The 24363-nt window shown below is 47.2% G+C and overlaps 1 protein-coding gene across 1 annotated transcript; it reads left to right on the top strand.

The window, feature by feature from the left end:
- Nucleotides 1-1668: 1668 nt before the first annotated feature.
- WDR46 (WD repeat domain 46) lies at nucleotides 1669-24327 on the top strand. Its single transcript, XM_088158787.1, has 11 exons — nucleotides 1669-1822; nucleotides 1893-1940; nucleotides 2055-2134; nucleotides 4788-4900; nucleotides 8534-8621; nucleotides 9799-9860; nucleotides 11125-11229; nucleotides 13802-13952; nucleotides 17337-17473; nucleotides 21260-21359; nucleotides 24178-24327. Exons 1-11 carry the CDS (start codon nucleotides 1669-1671, stop codon nucleotides 24220-24222), a joined length of 1083 nt encoding a protein of 360 aa, XP_088014913.1. The 3' UTR covers nucleotides 24223-24327.
- Nucleotides 24328-24363: the final 36 nt, after the last annotated feature.

The following is a 24363-nucleotide window of genomic DNA, read 5'->3' as shown; positions in this document are numbered from 1 at the left end:
ATGATGGAAAAATGAGGGGGGAAAACGGGAAAAAGAGAGAGGAAAAATGGGGAAAAAATGAGGAAAAAACTGAGAAAAAATGAGGGAAAAACGGGAAAAAAAAGGATGGAAAAGTGAGGGGAAAAAATGAAGGGAAAAACTTAAAAATGAGGGGGAGAGAAAAACTGGGGTAAAAGAGGGAGAAATTTGGAAAAAAATGAGGGAAAATGGGGAAAAAAATATGAAAAAATGGGGGGGGGGGGGAACGGGAAAAAGAGAGAAGAAAAATGGGAAAAAAATGAAGGAAAAATTGAGAATAAAGGAGGGGGAAATGTGAGCAAAACCAGAAAAAAATGAGTAAAAAACCGGAAAAATAGAAGGGGAAAAATGGGAATAAAAAGAGGGAAAAATGAGGGAAAAACCAGGAAAAAAAGGAGGGGAAAGTGGGAAAAAAAAATGAGGAAAAAAACTGGGAAAAATGATGGAAAAAGGAGGGAAAAACTGGCAAAAGTGGGGGGGGGAATGAAGCGAAAATTGGGAAAAACTGGAAAAATTTGGGAGGGATTTGGTGGATTTTGGAGGAGAAATTCTGGGAATAAAATTGATTTTTTTTGCAGTGTGTGAGTGGATTTTTGGGGGGAAAAAACGGCAAAAAGTAGGGGGAAAATGAGGGGAAAAACTTAAAATGAGGAAAAAACTGGGGGGGAAAAGGAGAGAAAAATGGGGAAAAAGGGGGGGAAAAAAGGAGGGAAAACTGGGAAAAATGAGGGAGAAACTTGGAAAAAAGGGAGGGAAAAACTGGGGAAAAAATGAGAAAAAAAGACGGGAAAATTTGGGAAAAAATGAGGGGGAAAGGAGGGGAAAAAGGAGGGGAAAACGAAAAAAAAGGAAGAGAAAACTGGGAAAAAAATAAGAGAAAACCAGGATAAAAGTGGGGTTTTTTGGGGAATGAAATGGATTTTTGGAGGATTGAAGGGAGATTTTTTGGGGATTGGGACTTTTGGGTAAAAAAAAAGGAAAAGTGGGGAAAATAAAGAGAAATTTTGGGGCTGGACACAAAATTCCGGGAATAAAACCGGAATTTTTTTGGAATTTGTGAGTGGAATTTTGGGAAAAAAATGGAGTTTTGGGAATTCCAGAGGGGATTTTTAGGGATTGAAAAAGGGGCTTTTGGGAATAAAAAGGGGATTTTTGGGGAAATAAAGCGGGTTTTTGAGATGAAAGGGATTTTTTGGGGGGAATGGGAGAGATTTGGGGGGAATTGAAGGAATTTTTTTGGGAATTAAAGGAATTTTTGGGAATGGAAGTGGAATTCTGGGTGGTTTTGGAAACGGAATTTCCAGAATTTTTGGGGGACTGGAGGAGATTTGGGGGATGAGAGTGCATTTCTATGGAATAAAGCTGAATTTTGTAATCAAATCAGCATTTTCGGGGGCAAAAAAAATATATATATATAAAAATTCGGGAATAAAAATTTCGGGAAATCCACGTGGAATTTTGGGGAATAAAACCAGATTTTTTGGGGAGGGGGGAAACGCATTTTTGGGGAATAAATGCGATATTTTAGGAGTAAAAGTTCATTCCGGAGTAAAAGGAGGATTTTTGGGGGAAAAAAAGTGAATTTGGGAGGCCCCAAAATTTGGGAAAAAGGACCCGGAAGTGCCGCACGGAGATGTGCCCTCAACAAAGATGGCGGCAACCACGTCTGCTCCTGCGCCCGTGGCCAAGATGGCGCCGCCCGCAACAAAGATGGCGCCGCCGGTAACAAAGATGGCGCCCGCGCTCTATTCAACGGCCGCTTTGCCCTACACCAAGATGGCGCCTGCTCCCTCAACCCCTTCCCGCGCCGCTTCGCTCTGATTGGCCACGCTTTACCCCCTCGCCCTTCAATCCGATTGGCTCCTCACCGGAAGTAGGTGTGGCCTCTGCACATGGTGGCGATGGCGGGCGGCGTGTCTGGGGTGAGTGATGGGGAAGGGAGAAAAATCCCCGAAATTTGGGGGTCTCGGGGAGGATTTTGGGGATCCCCCGGTGATTCTGGGGCGGTCCCGGCCTCATTCGCGCTTTTCCCGCAGAGGAAGGACCCGTTCCCCGGGCCGGCGCCGCTGCCGCCGTCCAGACTGAAGCGGTTCCTGCGGGCACGGAGGAAAAAGCGGTAAAAGAGGGGGGCGGGGGTCTCTGAGGGGATTTTCGGGGGTCCTGAGGGGATTTTGGGATCCTTAAGGGTTTGGGGGGGATCCCTGAGGGGATTTGGGGGGGCATGAGGGGATTGGTTGAGTCCTCAGGGGGTTTGGGATCCCTGAGAGGATTTGGGGGGGCCTGAAGGCGAGTTGGGGATTTTAGGGGGATTTTCGGGTCCCTGAGGGAATTTTGGGGTACGTGAGGTGATTGGGAATCGCTGAGGGGGTCTCTGAGGGGATTTGGGGGTACGTGAGGGGATTTGGGGTCGTTGGGGGAATTTGGGGATCGTGAGAGGATTTTTGGGATCCCTGAGAGGGTTTGGGTGTCCCTGAGGGGATTTTGGGGATCCCTGAGGGGATTGGGGGTCTCTGAGGGGATTTGGGGTGGGACTGAGGAGATTTTGGGGTCCCTGAGGAGATTTCGGGTCCCTGAGGGATCTCTGAGGGGATTTTGGGGTACGTGAGGGGATTTGGGGGTCCCTGAAGGTATTTGGGGTCCGTGAGGGGATTTGGGGGATTTTAGGGGGATTTAGGAGACCCTGAGGGGATTTGGGGGATCCCTGAGGGGTCTCTGAGGGGATTTGGGGGTACGTGAGGGGATTTGGGGGATTTTAGGGGAATTTAGGAGACCCTGAGGGGATTTGGGGGATCCCTGAGGGATCTCTGAGGGGATTTGGGGATCGTTGGCGGAATTTGGGGATCGTGAGAGGATTTTTGGGATCCCTGAGGGGGTTTGGGGATCCCTGAGGGGATTTTGGGATTCCTGAGGGATTCGTGAGGGGATTTTGGGGTCGCTGAGTGGATTTGGGAATCCTAAAAGAGTTTGGGGGGTCCCTGAGGGGATTTGAGGGATTTTGGGGGGATTTAGGAGTCCCTGAGGGGATTTTGGGGTCCCTGAGGGGATTTTGGGGATCCTGAGGGATTTTGGGGGGATCCTGAGGGGATTTTGGGAGAAATGGGGACAGGCTGGGTGGGATTTGGGAGAATTTGTGGGATTTGGGGGCGATTTGGATGAACTTTGGATGAAATTGGGGTGATTTCGGTGGAATTCGAGTGAGTTTGGGGTGATTCGGGTGGAATTTGGGTGAAATTTGGGTGGGATGGGGAGGAATTTGGGGCGATTTAGGTGGAATTTCTGTGATTTGGGTGAACTTTGGGGAGATTTGGGTGAAAATTCTGGAATTTGGGTGGAATTTAGTGGAATTTGGGTCACATTTGGGGGAAATTTGAGGGACTTTGGGGCGATTTGGGTGAAATTTCGGGGATTTGGGAGTTTGGGGGGAATTTGAGGAAATTTGGGGTAATTTGGGTGAACTTCCGGGGGATTTGGGTGAAATTTGTGGAGATTTGGAGGGAATTTGAGGGAATTTGGGGGAATTTAGGTGAAATTTGGGGGAATTTGAGGGAATTTGAGACGATTTGGGTGAGATTTGGGTGAAATTTGGGTAAAATTTGGGTGGAATTTGGGTGAGATTTGGATAAAACTGGGGGATTTGGGGGGAATTTGGGTAAAATTTGAAGGAATTTGGGTGGAATTTGAGGGATTTGGGTGGAATTTGGGGCGATTTCGGTGGAATTTGAGGGAATTTAGGTGAAATTTCTGGAAATTTGGGTGGGATTTGGGTGAAATTTGGGGGGAATTTGAGGGAATTTGGGGCGATTTAGGTGAAATTTGTGTGAAATTTGGGTGATTTGGGTCGATTTGGGGAAAATCGGGAGATTTGGGAATTTGGGTGGAATTTGAGTGAATTTGAGGCAATCTGGGTGAAATTTGGGGGAATTTGGATGGGATTTGGGTGTAATTTGGGTGTGTTTTGGGTGTAATTTGGGTGTATTTTGGGTGTAATTTGGGTGTGTTTTTGGGTGTATTTTGGGTGTAATTTGGGTGTAATTTGGGTGTAATTTGGGTGTATTTTGGGTGTATTTTGGGTGTAATTTGGGTGTATTTTGGGTGTGTTTTGGGTGTAATTTGGGTGTGTTTTGGGTGTGTTTTGGGTGTAATTTGGGTGTAATTTGGGTGTAACTTGGGTGTAATTTGGGTGTAACTTGGGTGTAATTTGGGTGTATTTTGGGTGTATTTTGGGTGTATTTTGGGTGTGTTTTGGGTGTATTTTGGGTGTAATTTGGGTGTAATTTGGGTGTGTTTTGGGTGTAATTTGGGTGTATTTTGGGTGTATTTTGGGTGTAATTTGGGTGTATTTTGGGTGTGTTTTGGTGTAATTTTGGGTGTATTTTGGGTGTATTTTGGGTGTATTTTGGGTGTAATTTGGGTGTAATTTGGGTGTGTTTTGGGTGTGTTATGGGTGTATTTTGGGTGTATTTTGGGTGTAATTTGGGTGTATTTTGGGTGTAATTTGGGTGTAATTTGGGTGTGTTTTGGGTGTAATTTGGGTGTAATTTGGGTGTATTTTGGGTGTATTTTGGGTGTAATTCGGGTGTAATTCGGGTGTAATTTGGGTGTGTTTTGGGTGTAATTTGGGTGTATTTTGGGTGTATTTTGGGTGTAATTTGGGTGTATTTTGGGTGTGTTTTGGGTGTAATTTGGGTGTAATTTGGGTGTAATTTGGGTGTGTTTTGGGTGTAATTTGGGTGTATTTTGGGTGTAATTTTGGGGTCTCCCCCCCCCAGCCCCGCGCCGTCGCCCCCCGGCTCCGTTGGCACCTCAAGAATTTGGGAAATCGGGAAAATTTGGCGGCGGAAAAGGCGGCGAGATGGGAACCCCTCCTGCCCGAGGAGCCGGGGTGAGAAACAACAAAAATCCCCAAAAAATCATCCTGGGAATGGCACTGAAATCCCCAAAAAATCATCCTGGGAATGGCACAGAAATCCCAAAAAATCATCCTGGGAATGGCACAGAAATCCCCAAAAAATCATCCTGGGAATGGCACAGAAATCCCCAAAAAATCATCCTGGGAATGGCACAGAAATCCCAAAAAATCATCCTGGGAATGGAACAGAAATCCCAAAAAATCATCCGGGGAATGGAACAGAAATCCCAAAAAATCATCCTGGGAATGGAACAGAAATCCCAAAAAATCATCCTGGGAATGGCACAGAAATCCCCAAAAATCATCCTGGGAATGGCACAGAAATCCCCAAAAATCATCCTGGGAATGGCACAAAAATCCCCAAAAAATCATCCTGGGAATGGCACAGAAATCCCAAAAAATCATCCTGGGAATGGCACAGAAATCCCCAAAAAATCATCCTGGGAATGGCACTGAAATCCCCAAAAAATCATCCTGGGAATGGCACAGAAATCCCCCAAAAAATCATCCTGGGAATGGAACAGAAATCCCAAAAAATCATCCTGGGAATGGCACAGAAATCCCAAAAAATCATCCTGGGAATGGCACAGAAATCCACAAAAAATCATCCTGGGAATGGCACTGAAATCCACAAAAAAAATCTGGGAATGTCCCAAAAAAATCCCCCCAAAAAATCCTGGGAATGGCACAAAAATTAAAAAAAAATCTGGGAATGGCACAAAAAAATCCCCCCAAAAAATCCTGGGAATGGCACAGAAGTAAAAAAAAAATCTGGGAATGGCAGAAAAATCGCCCCAAAAAATCCTGGGAATGGCACAAAAATTAAAAAAAAAAAAAATTTGGGAATGGCACAAAAACTAAAAAAAAATCTGGGAATGGCACAAAAAATCCCCCCAAAAAATCATCCTGGGAATGGCACAGAAATAAAAAAAAAAATTCTGGGAATGTCCAAAAAAATCCCCCCAAAAAATTCTGGGAATGGCACAAAAATTTTCCAAAAAAATCCTGGGAATGGCACAAAAATTAACAAAAAAAAATCTGGGAATGGCACAAAAAAAATCCCCCCAAAAATTCTGGGAATGGCACAAAAATTAAAAAAAAATTCTGGGAATGTCCAAAAAATCCCCCCAAAAAATCCTGGGAATGGCACAAAAATTAGAAAAAAAAATCTGGGAATGTCCAAAAAAATCCCCCAAAAAATCCTGGGAATGGCACAAAAATCCAAGAAAAAATCTGGGAATGGCACAAAAATCCACAAAAAAAATCTGGGAATGTCCAAAAATATCCCCCCCAAAAATCCTGGGAATGGCACAAAAATTCCCCCAAAGAAATTCTGGGAATGGCACAAAAATTAAAAAACAAAAAAAAAAATCTGGGAATGGCAGAAAAATCGCCCCAAAAAATCCTGGGAGTGGCACAAAAATTAAAAAAAAAAAAAAAATCTGGGAATGGCAGAAAAATCGCCCCAAAAAATCCTGGGAATGGCACAAAAATTAAAAAAAAAAAAAATTTGGGAATGGCACAAAAACTAAAAAAAAATCTGGGAATGGCACAAAAAATCCCCCCAAAAAATCATCCTGGGAATGGCACAGAAATAAAAAAAAAAATTCTGGGAATGTCCAAAAAAATCCCCCCAAAAAATTCTGGGAATGGCACAAAAATTTTCCAAAAAAATCCTGGGAATGGCACAAAAATTAACAAAAAAAAATCTGGGAATGGCACAAAAAAAATCCCCCCAAAAATTCTGGGAATGGCACAAAAATTAAAAAAAAATTCTGGGAATGTCCAAAAAATCCCCCCAAAAAATCCTGGGAATGGCACAAAAATTAGAAAAAAAAATCTGGGAATGTCCAAAAAAATCCCCCCAAAAAATCCTGGGAATGGCACAAAAATTCCCCCAAAGAAATTCTGGGAATGGCACAAAAATTAAAAAACAAAAAAAAAAATCTGGGAATGGCAGAAAAATCGCCCCAAAAAATCCTGGGAGTGGCACAAAAATTAAAAAAAAAAAAAAAATCTGGGAATGGCAGAAAAATCGCCCCAAAAAATCCTGGGAATGGCACAAAAATTAAAAAAAAAAAAATTTGGGAATGGCACAAAAATCCCCCCAAAAAATCCTGGGAATGGCACAAAAATCCCCCCAAAAATCTGGAAATGTCCCAAAAATCCCCTAAAAATTCCAGGAATGTCCCGAAATCCATCAGGGACCCCAAAAATTCCCCCCAAAAAAATCCGGGGAATGTCACAAAAATCCTCCCAAAAAATCCAGGAATTTCCCAAAAATTCATCGGGAACGTCCCAAAAATGCCCAAAAAAATCTGGGAATGTCCAAAAAATCCCCCCCAAAAAATTCTGAGAATGTACCAAAAAATCTGGGAATGTCCCAAAAATCCCCCAAAAATCCGGGAAGGTCCCAAAAATCCGTCAGAGATCCCAAAATCCATTGGGAACGTCCCAAAAATCCCCCCAAAAATCTGGGAATTTCCCAAAAATTGATAAATCTGAGGAATTTTTTGGAATCCCTGCAGGTTCCTGGAGGCAGATTCAGGCCAGGACCCCAAAATCTCCCAAATTCCCACCAGGGAATGTCCCAAAATCTCCCCAGAGAGTCCCAGAATCCCGGAATTTTTTGGGAATTTTGTGGAATTTTCTTGGATTTTGAGGAATTTTTGGGAATTTTGTGGAATTTTTGGGAATTCTGAGGAATTTTTGGGGGATCCCTGCAGGTTTCTGGAGGCAGATCCAGGCCAGGACCCCAAAATCTCCCAAATTTCCAGCGGGGAATCCCCCAGAATCTCCCCAGAGAGTCCCAGAATCCCGGAATTTTTTGCAATTTTTGTGGAATTTTCGTGGAATTCTTTGGAATTTTGTGGAATTTTTGGGAATTCTGAGGAATTTTTGTGGAATCCCTGCAGGTTTTTGGAGGCAGATCCAGGCCAGGACCCCAAAATCTCCCAAATTGTCACCGGGAATCCCCCAGAATCTCCCCAAACAGCCCCAATTTTTGTGGAATTTTTTTGGAATTCTGTGGAATTTTTGGGAATTTTGTGGAATTTTTGGGAATTCTGTGGAATTTTTGTGGAATCCTTGCAGGTTTTTGGAAGCAGATCCAGGCCAGGACCCCAAAATCTCCCAAATTTCCACCAGGGAATCCCCCAGAATCTCCCCAGAGAGTCCCAGAATCCCGGAATTTTTGTGGAATTTTTTTTTAATTCTGTGGAATTTTTTGGGAATTCTGTGGAATTTGTGGAATCCCTGCAGGTTTTTGGAGGCAGATCCGGGCCAGGACCCCAAAATCTCCCAAATTTCCACCGGGAATCCGCCAGAATCTCCCCAAACAGCCCCAATTTTGGTGGAATTTTGTGGAATTTGTTGGGAATTCTGTGGAATTTTTGGGAATTCTGGGGAATTTTTTTGGGATCCCTGCAGGTTTTTGGAGGCAGATCCAGGCCAGGACCCCAAAATCTCCCAAATTCCCGCCAGGGAATGTCCCAGAATCTCCCCAGAGAGTCCCAGAATCCCGGAATTTTTTGGGAATTTTGTGGAATTTTCTTGGATTTTGAGGAATTTTTGGGAATTCTGAGGAATTTTTTGGGATTCCTGCAGGTTTTTGGAGGCAGATCCAGGCCAGGACAGCGCCAGGATCTCTCAGCAGGAAATCGCCGACGCCGTCGACATCGGCAGCGCCTGCAAGGTGGGCACGGGAATGGGGGGAAAAAAAAACCTGGAATTGGGGAAAAATCGGGAATTCTGGGGGGAAATGGGGATATTGGGGGGGAAAAATTGGGGATTTGGGGGGGGGAAATTGGGGATTTGGGGGGAAAAATGGGGATTCTGGGGGGGGAAAAATTGGAATTTTGGGGGGGAAAAATTGGGGATTTTGGGGGAAAAATTTGGGATTGGGGGAAAGATTGGAATTTTGGGGGGAAAATTGGGAATTTTGGGGGGGGAAATTGGGAATTCTGGGGGAAAATTGGAATTTTGGGGGAAAAATTGGGAATTGGGGAGGGAAATTGGGGATTTGGGGGGGAAAAATGGGAATTCTGGGGGGAAAATTGGGGATTTTGGGGGAAAAATTTGGGATTGGGGGAAAGATTGGAATTTTGGGGGGGAAAATTGAGGATTTTGGGGGGAAAAATGGGGATTTTGGGAGGATTAAATGGGGATTTTGGGAGGGAAATGGGGATTTGGGGGTGGAATTTTGGTGATTTGGGGTGAAATTTGGGAATTTTGGGTGGAATTTGGGAATTTTGGGGTGAAATTCGGGAATTTGGGGGTAAATTTGGGAATTTGGGGTGAACTTTCAGGGTGAAATTTGGGAATTTGGGGTGGAATTTATGGAATTTTGGGGTGAAATTTGGGAATGTTGGGTGGAATTTGGGAATTTTGGGTGGAATTTGTGGAATTTTGGGTGGAATTTGTGGAAATTTGGGGTGAAATTTGGGAATTTTGGGGTGGAATTTGGGAATTTTGGGGTGGAATTTGTGGAATTTTGGGGTGAAATTTGGGAATTTTGGGTGGAATTTGGGAATTTTGGGGTGAAATTCGGGAATTTGGGGGTAAATTTGGGAATTTGGGGTGAACTTTCAGGGTGAAATTTGGGAATTTGGGTGGAATTTATGGAATTTTGGGGTGAAATTTGTGGAATTTTGAGTGAAATTTTGGAATTTTGGGGTGGAATTTGTGGAATTTTGGGTGAAATTTGGGAATTTTGGGTGGAATTTGGGAATTTTGGGTGGAATTTTGGGTGAAATTTGTGGAATTTTGGATGAAATTTGGGAATTTTGGGTGGAATTTGGGAATTTTGGGTGGAATTTTGGGTGAAATTTGTGGAATTTTGGGGTGAAATTTGTGGAATTTTGGGTTCCCAGCACTTTGAGCTGCGCCTGGAGCAGTTCGGGCCCTACAGGCTGGATTACACCCGCACCGGCAGGTCAGCACCAGCACGGACCAGTATGGACCAGTATAGACCAGTATAGACCAGTATGGGACAGTATGGGACAGTATGGGACAGTATAAACCAGTATGGACCAGTATGGACCAGTATGGACCAGTATGGACCAGTATAAACCAGTATGGGACAGTATGGGACAGTATAAACCAGCATGGACCAATATAGACCAGTATAAACCACTATAGACCAGTATGGACCAGTATGGACCAATATGGGACAGTATGGGATAGTATAAACCAGTATGGACCAGTATGGACCAGTATAAACCACTATAGACCAGTATGGACCAGTATGGGACAGTATGGGACAGTATGGGACAGTATAAACCACTCTAGACCAGTATGGACCAGTATAGACCAGTATGGGACAGTATGGACCAGTATAGACCAGTATAGACCAGTATAGACTAGTATGGACCGGTATAGACCAGTATAGACTAGTATGGAGCAGTATAAACCAGTATAAACCAGTATAAACCAGTATGGGACAGTATGGACCAGTATGGGACAGTATAGACCAGTATGGACCAGTATGGGCCAGTATGGACCAGTATGAACCAGTACAGACCAGTACGGACCTGTATGGAGCAGTATGGACCGGTATAAACCAGTGTAGACCGGTATGGACCAATATGAACCAGTACAGACCAGTATGGATTGGGATGGGCTGGAATAAACCAGTATGGACCAGTATAAACCAGTATGGACTGGGATGGACCAGTTCTGTCTCAGTCACTCCCAGTCCATCCCAGTGCTCCCAGTTCCCTCCAAGTTCTTTCCCAGTCCATCCCAGTTCACTCCCAGTCCATCCCAGTCCCTCCCAGTCCATCCCAGTTCACTCCCAGTCCATCCCAGTTCACTCCCAGTCCATCCCAGTTCACTCCCAGTTCACTCCCAGTCCATCCCAATCCCTCCCGGTCCCTCCCAGTGCACCCAGTTCATTCCCAGTGCTCCCAGTCCTCTCCCAGTTCATTCCCAGTCCCCTCCCAGTCCCCTCCCAGTGCTCCCAGTTAATCCCAGTCCCTCCCAGTCGCTCCCAGTCCCCTTCCAGTCTATCCCAGTTCCTCCCAGTTGATTCCCGGTCCTTCCCAGTCCCTCCCAGTTTGCTCCCAGTCCCTCACAGTTCATTCCTAGTCCCTCCCAGTGCTCCCAGTTCACTCCCAGTGCTCCCAGTCCCCTCCCAGTCCACTCCCAGTCCCCTCCCAGTCCCCTCCCAGTGCTCCCAGTTAATCCCAGTCCCACAGGCACCTGTTACTGGGGGGTCTCCGGGGTCACGTGGCCGCCCTGGACTGGGAGCAGCGGCGCCTCCTGAGCGAGTTCAGCACCATGGAACCAATCCAGGACCTGTGGTGAGACTGGGGACACTGGGACGGACTGGGACGGACTGGGAGGGACTGGGAGGGACTGGGAGGGACTGGGATGGGACTGGGATAAACTGGGAGGGACTGGGATAAACTGGGATGGACTGGGAGGGACTGGGATAAACTGGGATGGACTGGGAGGGACTGGGATAAACTGGGACGGACCGGGAGGGACTGGGATGGACTGGGATGGGACTGGGATAAACTGGGATGGGACTGGGAGGGACTGGGAGGGACTAGGATAAACTGGGATGGACTGGGATGGGACTGGGATAAACTGGGATGGGACTGGGAGGGACTGGGGGCACTGGGATGGACTGGGTCCATTTTTGGTCGTGAAATCCCCATTTCTCCTCCTCCAAACCCCACAGTTATCCCCCCACAGCCCAGACATTCCCCCCACACCCCATAGATCCCCCCACACCCCATAGATCCCCCCCACACCCCATAGATCCCTCATAACACCCCATAGATCCCCCCTGACATCCCATAGATCCCCTGACACCCCATAGATCCCCCCCACACCCCATAGATCCCCCCACACCCCATAGATCCCCCCTGACACCCCATAGATCCCCCCTGACATCCCATAGATCCCCTGACATCCCATAGATCCCCCCTGACACCCCATAGATCCCCCCAAACCCCATAGATCCCCCCTAACACCCCATTGATCCCCCCCACACCCCATAGATCCCCCCACACCCCATAGATCCCCCGTGACACCCCATAGATCCCCCCACACCCCATAGATCCCCCCTAACACCCCATTGATCCCCCCCACACCCCATAGATCCCCCCACACCCCATAGATCCCCGCTAACACCCCATAGATCTCCCCCACACCCCATAGATCCCCCCCACACCCCATAGATCCCCCCGACACCCCATAGATCCCCCCTGACACCCCATAGATCCCCTGACACCCCATAGATCCCCCCCACACCCCATAGATCCCCCCTGACACCCCATAGATCCCCCCTGACACCCCATAGATCCCCCATAACACCCCATAGATCCCCTGACACCCCATAGATCCCCCCCAGCCCCCATAGCTCCCTCAGCCCCATAGCTCCTCCAGCCCCACGGCTCCCCATTGACGCAGTCTGTCCCCAGCCCCATGGCTCCCCCAGCCCCATAGCTCCCCAGCCCCCATAGCTCCCCAGTGACGCGCTGTGTCCCCAGCCCCATAGCTCCCCAGCCCCATAGCTCCCCAGTGACGCGCTGTGTCCCCAGTCCCATAGCTCCCCAGCCCCATAGCTCCCCAGCCCCATAGCTCCCCATTGACGCAGTGTGTCCCCAGCCCCATGGCTCCCCCAGCCCCATAGCTCCCCGGTGACACGGTGTGTCCCCAGCCCCATAGCTCCCCAGCCCCATAGCTCCCAGCCCCATAGCTCCCCCAGCCCCATAGCTCCCCAGCCCCATAGCTCCCAGCCCCATAGCTCCCATTGTCCCGCTGTGTCCCCAGCCCCATAGTTCCCAGCCCCATAGCTCCCAGCCCCATAGCTCCCATTGTCCCGCTGTGTCCCCAGCCCCATAGCTCCCAGCCCCATAGCTCCCAGCCCCATAGCTCCCATTGTCCCGCTGTGTCCCCAGCCCCATAGCTCCCATTGTCCCGCTGTGTCCCCAGCCCCATAGCTCCCAGCCCCATAGCTCCCAGCCCCATAGCTCCCAGCCCCATAGCTCCCATTGTCCCGCTGTGTCCCCAGCCCCATAGCTCCCAGCCCCATAGCTCCCAGCCCCATAGCTCCCAGCCCCATAGCTCCCATTGTCCCGCTGTGTCCCCAGCCCCATAGCTCCCAGCCCCATAGCTCCCAGCCCCATAGCTCCCATTGTCCCGCTGTGTCCCCAGCCCCATAGCTCCCATTGTCCCGCTGTGTCCCCAGCCCCATAGCTCCCAGCCCCATAGCTCCCAGCCCCATAGCTCCCAGCCCCATAGCTCCCATTGTCCCGCTGTGTCCCCAGCCCCATAGCTCCCAGCCCCATAGCTCCCAGCCCCATAGCTCCCAGCCCCATAGCTCCCATTGTCCCGCTGTGTCCCCAGCCCCATAGCTCCCAGCCCCATAGCTCCCAGCCCCATAGCTCCCAGCCCCATAGCTCCCATTGTCCCGCTGTGTCCCCAGCCCCATAGCTCCCAGCCCCATAGCTCCCAGCCCCATAGCTCCCAGTGACGCTCTGTGTCCCCAGCCCCATAGCTCCCAGCCCCATAGCTCCCACTGACGCTCTGTGTCCCCAGCCCCATAGCTCCCAGCCCCATAGCTCCCATTGTCCCGCTGTGTCCCCAGCCCCATAGCTCCCAGCCCCATAGCTCCCAGCCCCATAGCTCCCATTGTCCCGCTGTGTCCCCAGCCCCATAGCTCCCAGCCCCATAGCTCCCCCCAGCCCCATAGCTCCCAGCCCCATAGCTCCCAGTGACGCTCTGTGTCCCCAGCCCCATAGCTCCCAGCCCCATAGCTCCCACTGACGCTCTGTGTCCCCAGCCCCATAGCTCCCAGCCCCATAGCTCCCAGCCCCATGGCTCCCCAGCCCCATAGCTCCCAGTGACGCTCTGTGTCCCCAGCTGGCTGCACTGTGAGTCGCTGCTGGCCGTGGCTCAGCGCCGTTGGCTGCACGTGTACGACAGCCAGGGCCTGGAGCTGCACGTGCTCAGAGCCCTGAGCCACGCCCTGCACCTGCAGTACCTGCCCTTCCACTTCCTGCTCGCTGCCTCCGTGAGTCACCGCGCACCTGCGCACACCTGGGCACACCTGGGCACACCTGGGCACAGCTGGGCACACCTGGGCACACCTGGGCACACCTGGGTACACCTGGGCACACCTGGGCACACCTGGGTACAGCTGGGCACAGATGGGTACACCTGGGCACACCTGGGCATACCTGGGCACACCTGGGAATGGAGAATACACCTGGGCACATCTGGGTACACCTGGGCACACCTGGGCACACCTGGGCATACCTGGGCACAGCTGGGCACACCTGGGCACAGGGAATACACCTGGGCACACCTGGGCACACCTGGGCACAGGAAATACACCTGGGCACACCTGGGTACAGATGGGCACACCTGGGTACACCTGGGCACACCTGGGCACACCTGGGTACACCTGGGCACACCTGGGTACACCTGGGCACAGCTGGGCACAGGGAATACACCTGGGCACGCCTGGGCACACCTGGCACACCTGGGTACACCTGGGCACAGCTGGGCATGGGGAGACACACCTGGGCATGGGGACACACCTGGGCATGAGACACACCTGGGTACACCTGGGCACAGCTGGGCACAGGGAATACACCTGGGCACGCCTGGGCACACCTGGGCACACCTGGGCGTGGGGACACACCTGGGTACACCTGGGCACAGCTGGGAATGGGGAACACACCTGGACACACCTGGGTACAGCTGGGTACAGCTGGGCACACCTGGGCACAGCTGGGCACACCTGGGTACAGATGGGCACAGCTGGGTAAACCTGGGCACACCTGGGCACAGCTGGGCACAGGGAATACACCTGGGCACGCCTGGGCACACCTGGGCACAGCTGGGCACACCTGGGTACACCTGGGCATGGGGAACACACCTGGGCACACCTGGACACACCTGGGCACACCTGGGCACAGGGAATACACCTGGGTACACCTGGGCACAGCTGGGAATGGGAGACACACCTGGGCACACCTGGGCACGCCTCGGCACAGCTGAACATGGGGGACACACCTGGGCATGGGGGACGCACCTGGGCACACCTGGGCATGGACACACCTGGGTATGGGGACACACCTGGGCACACCTGGGCGTGGGGACAAACCTGGGTATGGGGACACACCTGGGCACACCTGGGCACACCTGGGCGTGGGGACACACCTGGGCACACCTGGGCACACCTGGGAATGGGCAGACACACCTGGGCACAGCTGGGCAGAGCTGGGCGTGGGGGAATCAGCACAGGTGCTCTCTGGCCCCCACCCTGCAGCCCTGTGTTACCTTTTAATGAGTCTGTAACGATTTTTTACCATTTTTAATGACGGGTCAGTGAGTTTTTATTATCTGTAATCCATTTTTCATGATTTTTTTTTTACCGTTTTCCTGCATTTTTTTTCCATTTTTGATGATTTTTAAACGTTTTTTTATCGTCTTTTGACAGGATTTAACCATTTTTCGTGATTCTTTTACCGTTTTTTATATATATTTTTAGTATCACCGTTTTTCCACATTTTTCCACATTTCCCCACCCATTTTTTCCCATTTTTTCCTATTTTTTTCCCATTTTTTTTCCTATTTTTTCCTATTTTTCCCCAATTTTTTTCCTATTTTTTTCCCCATTTTTTCTCATTTCTCCCCAATATTCCAGAGCTCTCTGGGGCTGCTGCACTTCCAGGACATTTCCCCATTTTTCCCCCATTTTTTCCTCATTTTTTCAACATTTTTTTCCCCATTATTCCCCCCATTTTTCCCCCATTTTTCCCCCATTTTTTCCCCATTTTCCCCCACATTCCAGAGCTCCCTGGGGCTGCTGCACTTCCTGAACATTTCCCCATTTTTTCTTTATTTTCCCCCATTTTTTTCCCCATTTCTTCACCGATTTTCCCCCATTTTCCCCCCCATTTTTCCCCCATTTTTCCCCCATTTCTTCACCAATTTTCACCATTTTTTTCCCCATTTTTCCCCAATTTTTTTCCCAATTTTCACCATTTTTCCCTTTTTTCCCCCATTTTTCCCCCTTTTTTCCCCCCACATTCCAGAGCTCCCTGGGGCTGCTGCATTTCCTGGACATTTCCCCATTTTTTTACCCATTTTTTCCCTTTTTTTTTACCATTTTTCCCTATTTTTTCACCATTTTTTCACCAATTTTTACCATTTTTCCCCATTTTTCCCATTTTCCCCCCACATTCCAGAGCTCCCTGGCTTCCTGAACATTTCCCCATTTTTTCTCATTTTCCCCCCATTTTTTCCCCATTTTTTCCCCATTTTTCCCCATTTTCCCCAATTTTTCACCATTTTTCCCCAATTTTTCACCATTTTTTGACCGTTTTTCCCCCATTTTTCCCCAATTTTCACCATTTTTCCCATTTTTTTCCCCATTTCCCCCCTCTCATTCCAGAGCTCCCTGGGGCTGCTGCATTTCCAGGACATTTCCCCATTTTTCTTTGTTTTTTCTCATTTTTTCCCCATTTTTTCCCCATTTTTTCCCATTTTTTTCACTATTTTTTCACCATTTTTTCCCCCATTTTCCACCAACTTTTCACCAATTTTCATCTTTTTTTCACCAATTTTTCACCATTTTTGACCGTTTTTTCCCCATTTTTTCCCCATTTTTTTCCCCATTTTTTTACCATTTTTCCCCATTTTTTCCCCATTTTCCCCCATCATTCCAGAGCTCCCTGGGGCTGCTGCATTTCCTGAACATTTCCCCATTTTTTCTTTATTTTCCCCCATTTTTTCCCATTTCTTCACCGATTTTCACCATTTTTTCCCCCATTTTTCCCCCATTTTTTCCCCCATTTTTTCCCCATTTTTTCACCAATTTTCCCCATTTTCCTCAATTTTTCTCTCCCCCCCCCAACATTCCAGAGCTCCCTGGGGCTGCTGCACTTCCTGGACATTTCCCCCCCTCCCCCCCATTTTTTACCCATTTTTTCCTCATTTTTTCCCTTTTTTTCCCCATTTTTCCCCCATTTTTCCCCATTTTTTCCCCATTTTTTCCCCATTTTTTCCTCATTTTTTTCACCATTTTTCACCATTTTTTCCCCATTTTCCACCAATTTTTCACCAATTTTTCACCAATTTTCATCTTTTTTCACCAATTTTTCACCATTTTTTGACCGTTTTTCCCCATTTTTCCCCCATTTTTTCCCCATTTTTCCCCCATTTTTTCCCCATTTTTCCCCATTTTTTCCCCATTTTTCCCCCATTTTTTCCCCCATTTTTCCCCATTTTTTCCCCATTTTTCCCCCATTTTTTTCCCCATTTTTCCCCCATTTTTTCCCCATTTTTCCCCCATTTTTTCCCCATTTTTCCCCATTTTTTCCCCATTTTTTCCCCATTTTTTCACCATTTTTCCCATTTTTTTCCCCATTTTTCCCCCACATTCCAGAGCTCCCTGGGGCTGCTGCATTTCCTGGACGTTTCCGTGGGCTCCGAGGTTTCCGTTCTCCGCACGCGCAGCGGCCCGCGCGGCCGCCATGGCCCAGAACCCCCGCAGCGCCCTCGTGCACCTGGGACACGCCAACGGTGGGAAAAACGGGAATTCCGGGGAAAATTCGGGAATTCTGGGAATTCCTGATGGGGTTTGGGGGGAATTTCCTGGGGTTTTGCAGCCATTTCCTGGGATTTTGTTGGGATTTTCTCGGATTTTGTTGGGATTTCCTGGGATTTTGTTGGAATTTTCTGAGATTTTGATGGAATTTACTGGGATTATCTTGGAATTTCCTGGGATTTGGGGGGAATTTCCTGGGATTTTGTTGGGATTTCCTGGGATTTTGTTGGAATTTCCTGGGATTTTGGGGTTTCTCATGGCCCAGAGCCCCCACAGCGCCCTCGTGCACCTGGGACACGCCAACGGTGGGAATTCGGGAATTCCGGGAAAATTCTGGGAATTCTGGGAAAATTTGGGAATTCCTGACGGCATCTGGGGGGAAATTTCCTGGGATTTTGGGGAGAATTTCCTGGGATTTTGTTGGGATTTTCTGAGATTTTGTTGGAATTTCCTGGGATTTTGTTGGAATTTCCTGGGATTTTGGGGTTTCTCATGGCCCAGAGCCCCCGCAGCGCCCTCGTGCACCTGGGACACGCCAACGGTGGGAATTCGGGAAAATTCGGGAATTCTGGGAATTCTGGGAATTCCTGATGGGGTCTGGGGGGGATTTTGGGGGGAATTTTCTGGGATTTTCTTGGGATTTTGTTGGGATTTTTCTGAGATTTTGGGGGAATTTCCTGCGATTTTGGGGGAATTTCCTGGGATTTTGTTGGGATTTTCTCGGATTTTGTTTGGATTTCCTGGGATTTTGTGGGAATTTCCTGGGTTTTTGTTGGAATTTCCTGGGATTTTGTGGGAATTTCCTGGGATTTTGTTGGAATTTCCTGGGATTTTGGGGTTTCTCATGGCCCAGAGCCCCCGCAGCGCCCTCGTGCACCTGGGACACGCCAACGGTGGGAATAACGGGAATTCCGGGAATTCTGGGAATTCTGGGAATTCCTGATGGGGTTTGGGGGGGATTTTGGGGGAATTTTCTGGGATTTTCTTGGGATTTTGTTGGGATTTTCTGAGATTTTGGGGGAATTTCCTGAGATTTTGTTTGGATTTCCTGGGATTTTGTTGGGATTTTCTCGGATTTTGGGAGAATTTCCTGGGATTTTGGGGAAATTTCTTGGAATTTTGAGGGAATTTCCTGGGATTTTGTTGGGATTTTCTCAGATTTTGTTTGGATTTCCTGGGATTTTGGGGCCATTTCTTGGGATCTTGTTGGGATTTCCTGGGATTTTGTTGGGATTTTCTCGGATATTGGGGAAATTTCTTGGAATTTTGTTGGAATTTCCTGGGATTTTGGGGGAATTTCATGTAATTTTGGGGGGAATTTCCTGGAATTTTGTTGGAATTTTCTGGGATTTTGTTGGGATTTCCTGGGATTTTGTTGGGATTTCCTGGGATTTTGGGGAAATTTCCTGGGTTCTTTTAATCCCTGATTTTTTGATCCCTGAATTTTTCATCCCTGATTTTTTTATCCCTGATTTTTTTTTGTCTTTGGTTTTTTTTGATCCCTGATTTTTTGATCCCTGATTTTTTGATTCCTAATTTTTTGATCCCTGATTTTTATTTTTTATCCCAGATTTTTTTTCCCCAGATGTTTTTATCCCTGTTTTTTTGATTCTTTATTTTTCATCCCAGATTTTTATTTTTTATCCCAGATTTTTTATTTTCTATCCCAGATTTCCATCATTATCATTATGATTATTTTGATCCCCTATTATTAATTATTAATTATTTTTGATTGTCCAGGCTCGGTGTCGGTGTGGTCCCCGGGCTGTCCCCTATTGTTCACCATTATTAATTGATTAATTATTAATTATTAATAGGCTCGGTGTCGGTGTGGTCCCCGGGCTTGTCCCCTATTGTTCACCATTATCAATTATTAATTATTAATTATTAATTATTAATAGGCTCGGTGTCGGTGTGGTCCCCGGCTGTCCCCTATTGTTCACCATTATCAATTATTAATTATTAATTATTAATAGGCTCGGTGTCGCTGTGGTCCCCGGGCTGTCCCCTATTGTTCACCATTATCAATTATTAATTATTAATTATTAATTATTAATTAATTGTCCAGGCTCGGTGTCGGTGTGGTCCCCGGGCTGTCCCCTATTGTTCACCATTATTAATTATTAATAATTAATTATTAATTGTTAATAGGCTCGGTGTCGCTGTGGTCCCCGGGCTGTCCCCTATTGTTCACCATTATTAATAATTAATTATTAATTATTAATAGGCTCGGTGTCGCTGTGGTCCCCGGGCTGTCCCCTATTGTTCACCATTATTAATTATTAATTATTAATTATTAATTATTAACAGGCTCGGTGTCGCTGTGGTCCCCGGGCTGTCCCCTATTGTTCACCATTATTAATTATTAATTATTAATTATTAATAGGCTCGGTGTCGCTGTGGTCCCCGGGCTGTCCCCTATTGTTCACCATTATCAATTATTAATTAATTATTAATTATTAATAGGCTCGGTGTCGGTGTGGTCCCCGGGCTGTCCCCTATTGTTCCCCATTATTAATTATTAATTAATTATTAATTATTAATAGGCTCGGTGTCGGTGTGGTCCCCGGGCTGTCCCCTATTGTTCCCCATTATTAATTATTAATTAATTATTAATTGTTAATAGGCTCGGTGTCGGTGTGGTCCCCGGGCTGTCCCCTATTGTTCCCCATTATTAATTATTAATTATTAATTATTAATTATTAATAGGCTCGGTGTCGGTGTGGTCCCCGGGCTGTCCCCTATTGTTCACCATTATCAATTATTAATTATTAATTATTAATAATTAATAGGCTCGGTGTCGCTGTGGTCCCCGGGCTGTCCCCTATTGTTCCCCATTATCAATTATTAATTATTAATTATTAATAATTAATAGGCTCGGTGTCGCTGTGGTCCCCGGGCTGTCCCCTATTGTTCACCATTATTAATTATTAATTATTATTAATTAATTATTAATAGGCTCGGTGTCGGTGTGGTCCCCGGGCTGTCCCCTATTGTTCACCATTATTAATTATTAATTATTAATTATTAACAGGCTACGGTGTCGGTGTGGTCCCCGGGCTGTCCCCTATTGTTCCCCATTATTAATTATTAATTATTAATTATTAATTATTAATAGGCTCGGTGTCGGTGTGGTCCCCCGGGCTGTCCCCTATTGTTCACCATTATTAATTATTAATTATTAATTATTAATAGGCTCGGTGTCGGTGTGGTCCCCGGGCTGTCCCCTATTGTTCACCATTATTAATTATTAATTATTAATTATTAATTGTTAATAGGCTCGGTGTCGCTGTGGTCCCCGGGCTGTCCCCTATTGTTCACCATTATCAATTATTAATTAATTATTAATTATTAATAGGCTCGGTGTCGGTGTGGTCCCCGGGCTGTCCCCTATTGTTCACCATTATCAATTATTAATTATTAATTATTAATTATTAATAGGCTCGGTGTCGGTGTGGTCCCCGGGCTGTCCCCTATTGTTCACCATTATTAATTATTAATTAATTATTAATTATTAATAGGCTCGGTGTCGGTGTGGTCCCCGGGCTGTCCCCTATTGTTCACCATTATTAATTATTAATTATTAATTATTAATTATTAATAGGCTCGGTGTCGGTGTGGTCCCCCGGGCTGTCCCCTATTGTTCCCCATTATTAATTATTAATTAATTATTAATTATTAATAGGCTCGGTGTCGCTGTGGTCCCCGGGCTGTCCCCTATTGTTCACCATTATTAATTATTAATTATTAATTATTAATAGGCTCGGTGTCGGTGTGGTCCCCGGGCTGTCCGGGCGCCGTCTCTCGGCTCCTCGCTCACCGCGGCTCCGTGCGCGGCCTCGCCCTCAGCCACGACGGAACGTGAGCGGGAAAACAGCGGGAAAAACGGGAAAAATTCCGGGAATTCTGGGAAAAATTCCGGGAATTCTGGGAAAAATTCCGGGAATTCTGGGAAAAATTCCGGGAATTCTGGGGATTCCAGCGGGATTCTGGGAAAAATTCCGGGAATTCTGAGGGATTTGGTGGAAAAATTCTGGGAATTCCAGGGGGATTTTGGGGGACAATCTGGGAATTCCGAGGGATTTTGAGGGGAACATTCTGGGAATTCTGAGGCAGTCTGGGAGGATTTCTGGGAATTCTGAGGGATTTTGGGGGGGAAAAATTCCAGGAATTCTGAGGGATTTGGGGAAAAATTCTGGGAATTCTGAGGGATTTTGGGAGGATTTTCAGGGATTTTGGGGGAGATTCTGGGAATTCCCAGGCATCTCGGGGGCATTTTAGGGATTCCTGATGGATTTTTGGGAGGGAATTCCGAGGGATTTTGGGGGAATTCTGGGAATTCCAGGGGGATTTCGGGAAAAATTCCAGGAATTCTGAGGGAGTCTGGGAGGATTTTGAGGGATTTTGGGAAGAATTCTGGGAATTCCCAGGGATTTTGGGGGGAATTCTGGCAATTCCAGGGGATTTTGGGGAAAAATTCCGGGAATTCTGAGGGATTCTGGGAGAATTTTCAGGGATTTTGGGGGGAATTCTGGGAATTCCGAGGGATTTGGGGGGGGAATTCTGGGAATTCTGAGGGATTTTGGGAGGATTTTGAGGGATTTTGGGGGGAATTCTGGGAATTCCAGGGGATTTTGGGGAAAATTCCGGGAATTCTGAGGGATTTTGGGGAAAAATTCCATGAATTCTGAGGGATTTTGGGGGGGAATTCCGGAAATTCCAGGGGGATTTGGGGAAAAATTCCAGGAATTCCGATGGATTTTGGGAGGATTTTGAGGGATTTGGGGGGGGAATTCTGGGAATTTTGAGGGATTTTGGGATGATTTTGAGGGATTTTGGGGGGAATTCCGGGAATTCCAAGGGATTTTGGGAAAAATTCCAGGAATTCTGGGGGTTTCTGGGAAAAATTCCGGGAATTCCGAGGGATTCTGGGAGGATTTCTGGGAATTCTGAGGGATTTTGAGGGGAAAATTCTGGGAATTCTGAGGGAGTCTGGGAGGATTTCTGGGAATTCTGAGGGATTTTGGGGGGGAAAAATTCCAGGAATTCTGAGGGATTTGGGGAAAATTCTGGGAATTCTGAGGGATTTTGGGAGGATTTTCAGGGATTTTGGGGAGATTCTGGGAATTCCCAGGCATTTGGGGGGCATTTCAGGGATTCCTGATGGATTTTTGGGAGGGAATTCCGAGGGATTTTGGGGGAATTCTGGGAATTCCAGGGGGATTTGGGGAAAAATTCCAGGAATTCTGAGGGAGTCTGGGAGGATTTTGAGGGATTTGGGGGGAATTCTGGAAATTCCAGGGGATTTTGGGGGAATTCCGGGAATTCTGAGGGATTTTGGGGAAAAATTCTGGAATTCCGAGGGATTTTGGGAGGATTTTGGGGGGGAATTCTGGGAATTCCAGAGGGATTTTGGGGGGGATTTTAGGGAATTCTGGGGGATTTTTGGGGGATTCCTGATGGAATTTTGGGGAATCTCTGGGGAATTCCGGGAATTCCGAGGGATTTCGGGGGGATCTGAGGGGATTTGGGGGCATTTTAGGGATTCCTGATGGATTTGGGGGAATTTGGGTGAATTTCAGGGATTTTTGGCCCCATTTTGGGGTGATTTTGGGGCTGATTTTGGGGTGAATTTCAGGAAATTTTTGGGGTGAATTTCAGGGATTTTTGGGCTGATTTTGGGGTGAATTTCAGGGATTTTTGGGGCTGATTTTGGCTGATTTTGGGGTGAATTTCAGGGATTTTTGGGCTGATTTTTGGGTTGAATTTCAGTGATTTTTGAAGTGATTTTTGGGGTGAATTTCACTGATTTTTGGTCTGATTTTTGGGGTGAATTTTGGGGTGAATTTTAAGGATTTTTGGGGCTATTTTGGGGTGAATTTCAGGGATTTTTTGGGGTGATTTTGGGGTGAATTTCAGGGATTTTGGTCTCATTTTCGGGTGAATTTCACTGATTTTGGGGCTGATTTTGGGCTGATTTTCAGTGATTTTTGGGCTGATTTTGGGCTGATTTTTGGGCTGATTTTGGGCTGATTTTCAGTGATTTTTGGGGTGACTTTTGGGTTCATTTTGGGCTGATTTTCAGTGATTTTGGGGCTGATTTTGGGCTGGTTTTTGGTTGATTTTCAGTGATTTTGGGCTGATTTTCAGTGATTTTTGGGTTGATTATCAGTGATTTTTGGGCTGGTTTTTGGGCTGGTTTTTGGTTGATTTTCAGTGATTTTTGGGCTGATTTTGGGCTGGTTTTGGGCTGGTTTTTTGGTTGATTTTCAGTGATTTTTGGGCTGATTTTGGGCTGATTTTCAGTGATTTTTGGGGTGATTTTTGGTTGATTTTCAGTGATTTTTGGGGTGATTTTTGGTTGATTTTCAGTGATTTTGGGTTGATTTTCAGTGATTTTTGGGCTGATTTTGGGTTGATTTGGGGCTGATTTTGGGCTGATTTTGGGTTGATTTTCAGTGATTTTTGGGCTGATTTGGGGTTGATTTGGGGCTGATTTTTGGGCTGATTTTGGGCTGATTTTCAGTGATTTTTGGGTTTATTTTTGGGCTGATTTTTGGGCTGATTTTGGGCTGATTTTCAGTGATTTTGGGGCTGATTTTCAGTGATTTTTGGGCTGATTTTGGGGTGATTTCAGTGATTTTTGGGCTCATTCCCCTGTTATTTCCCCCCCCTGCAGCCTGATGGCCACGGCGGGGCTGGACCGCAAGGTTCGAGTTTTTGACCTGAGGAATTTCGGGATCCTCCACGAGTGGGGGGTCCCTGTCGGGGTCTCCCACCTGGATTTCAGCCAGAGGGGGCTCCTGGCGGCCTCCTGTGGGGACCTGCTGCAGGTGAGGCCAAAAAACACCCAAAATTCCATTTA

The sequence above is a fragment of the Sturnus vulgaris genome, unplaced genomic scaffold, assembly GCF_052056855.1.
Source record: "Sturnus vulgaris isolate bStuVul1 unplaced genomic scaffold, bStuVul1.hap1 Scaffold_967, whole genome shotgun sequence".
In the NCBI taxonomy this organism is placed as follows: Eukaryota; Metazoa; Chordata; class Aves; order Passeriformes; family Sturnidae; genus Sturnus; species Sturnus vulgaris.
This window is presented reverse-complemented; position numbering and strand designations above follow the sequence as displayed.

Excerpts from the sequence above, each read along its gene's own strand:
- WDR46 (XM_088158787.1), top strand. The coding sequence starts at position 1,669 with ATGGCGGCAACCACGTCTGCTCCTGCGCCCGTGGCCAAGATGGCGCCG. Across the intron at positions 8,622-9,798 it reads ACATCGGCAGCGCCTGCAAG|CACTTTGAGCTGCGCCTGGA; the intron begins GTGGGCACGGGA and ends TTGGGTTCCCAG. Across the intron at positions 9,861-11,124 it reads GATTACACCCGCACCGGCAG|GCACCTGTTACTGGGGGGTC; the intron begins GTCAGCACCAGC and ends CCAGTCCCACAG.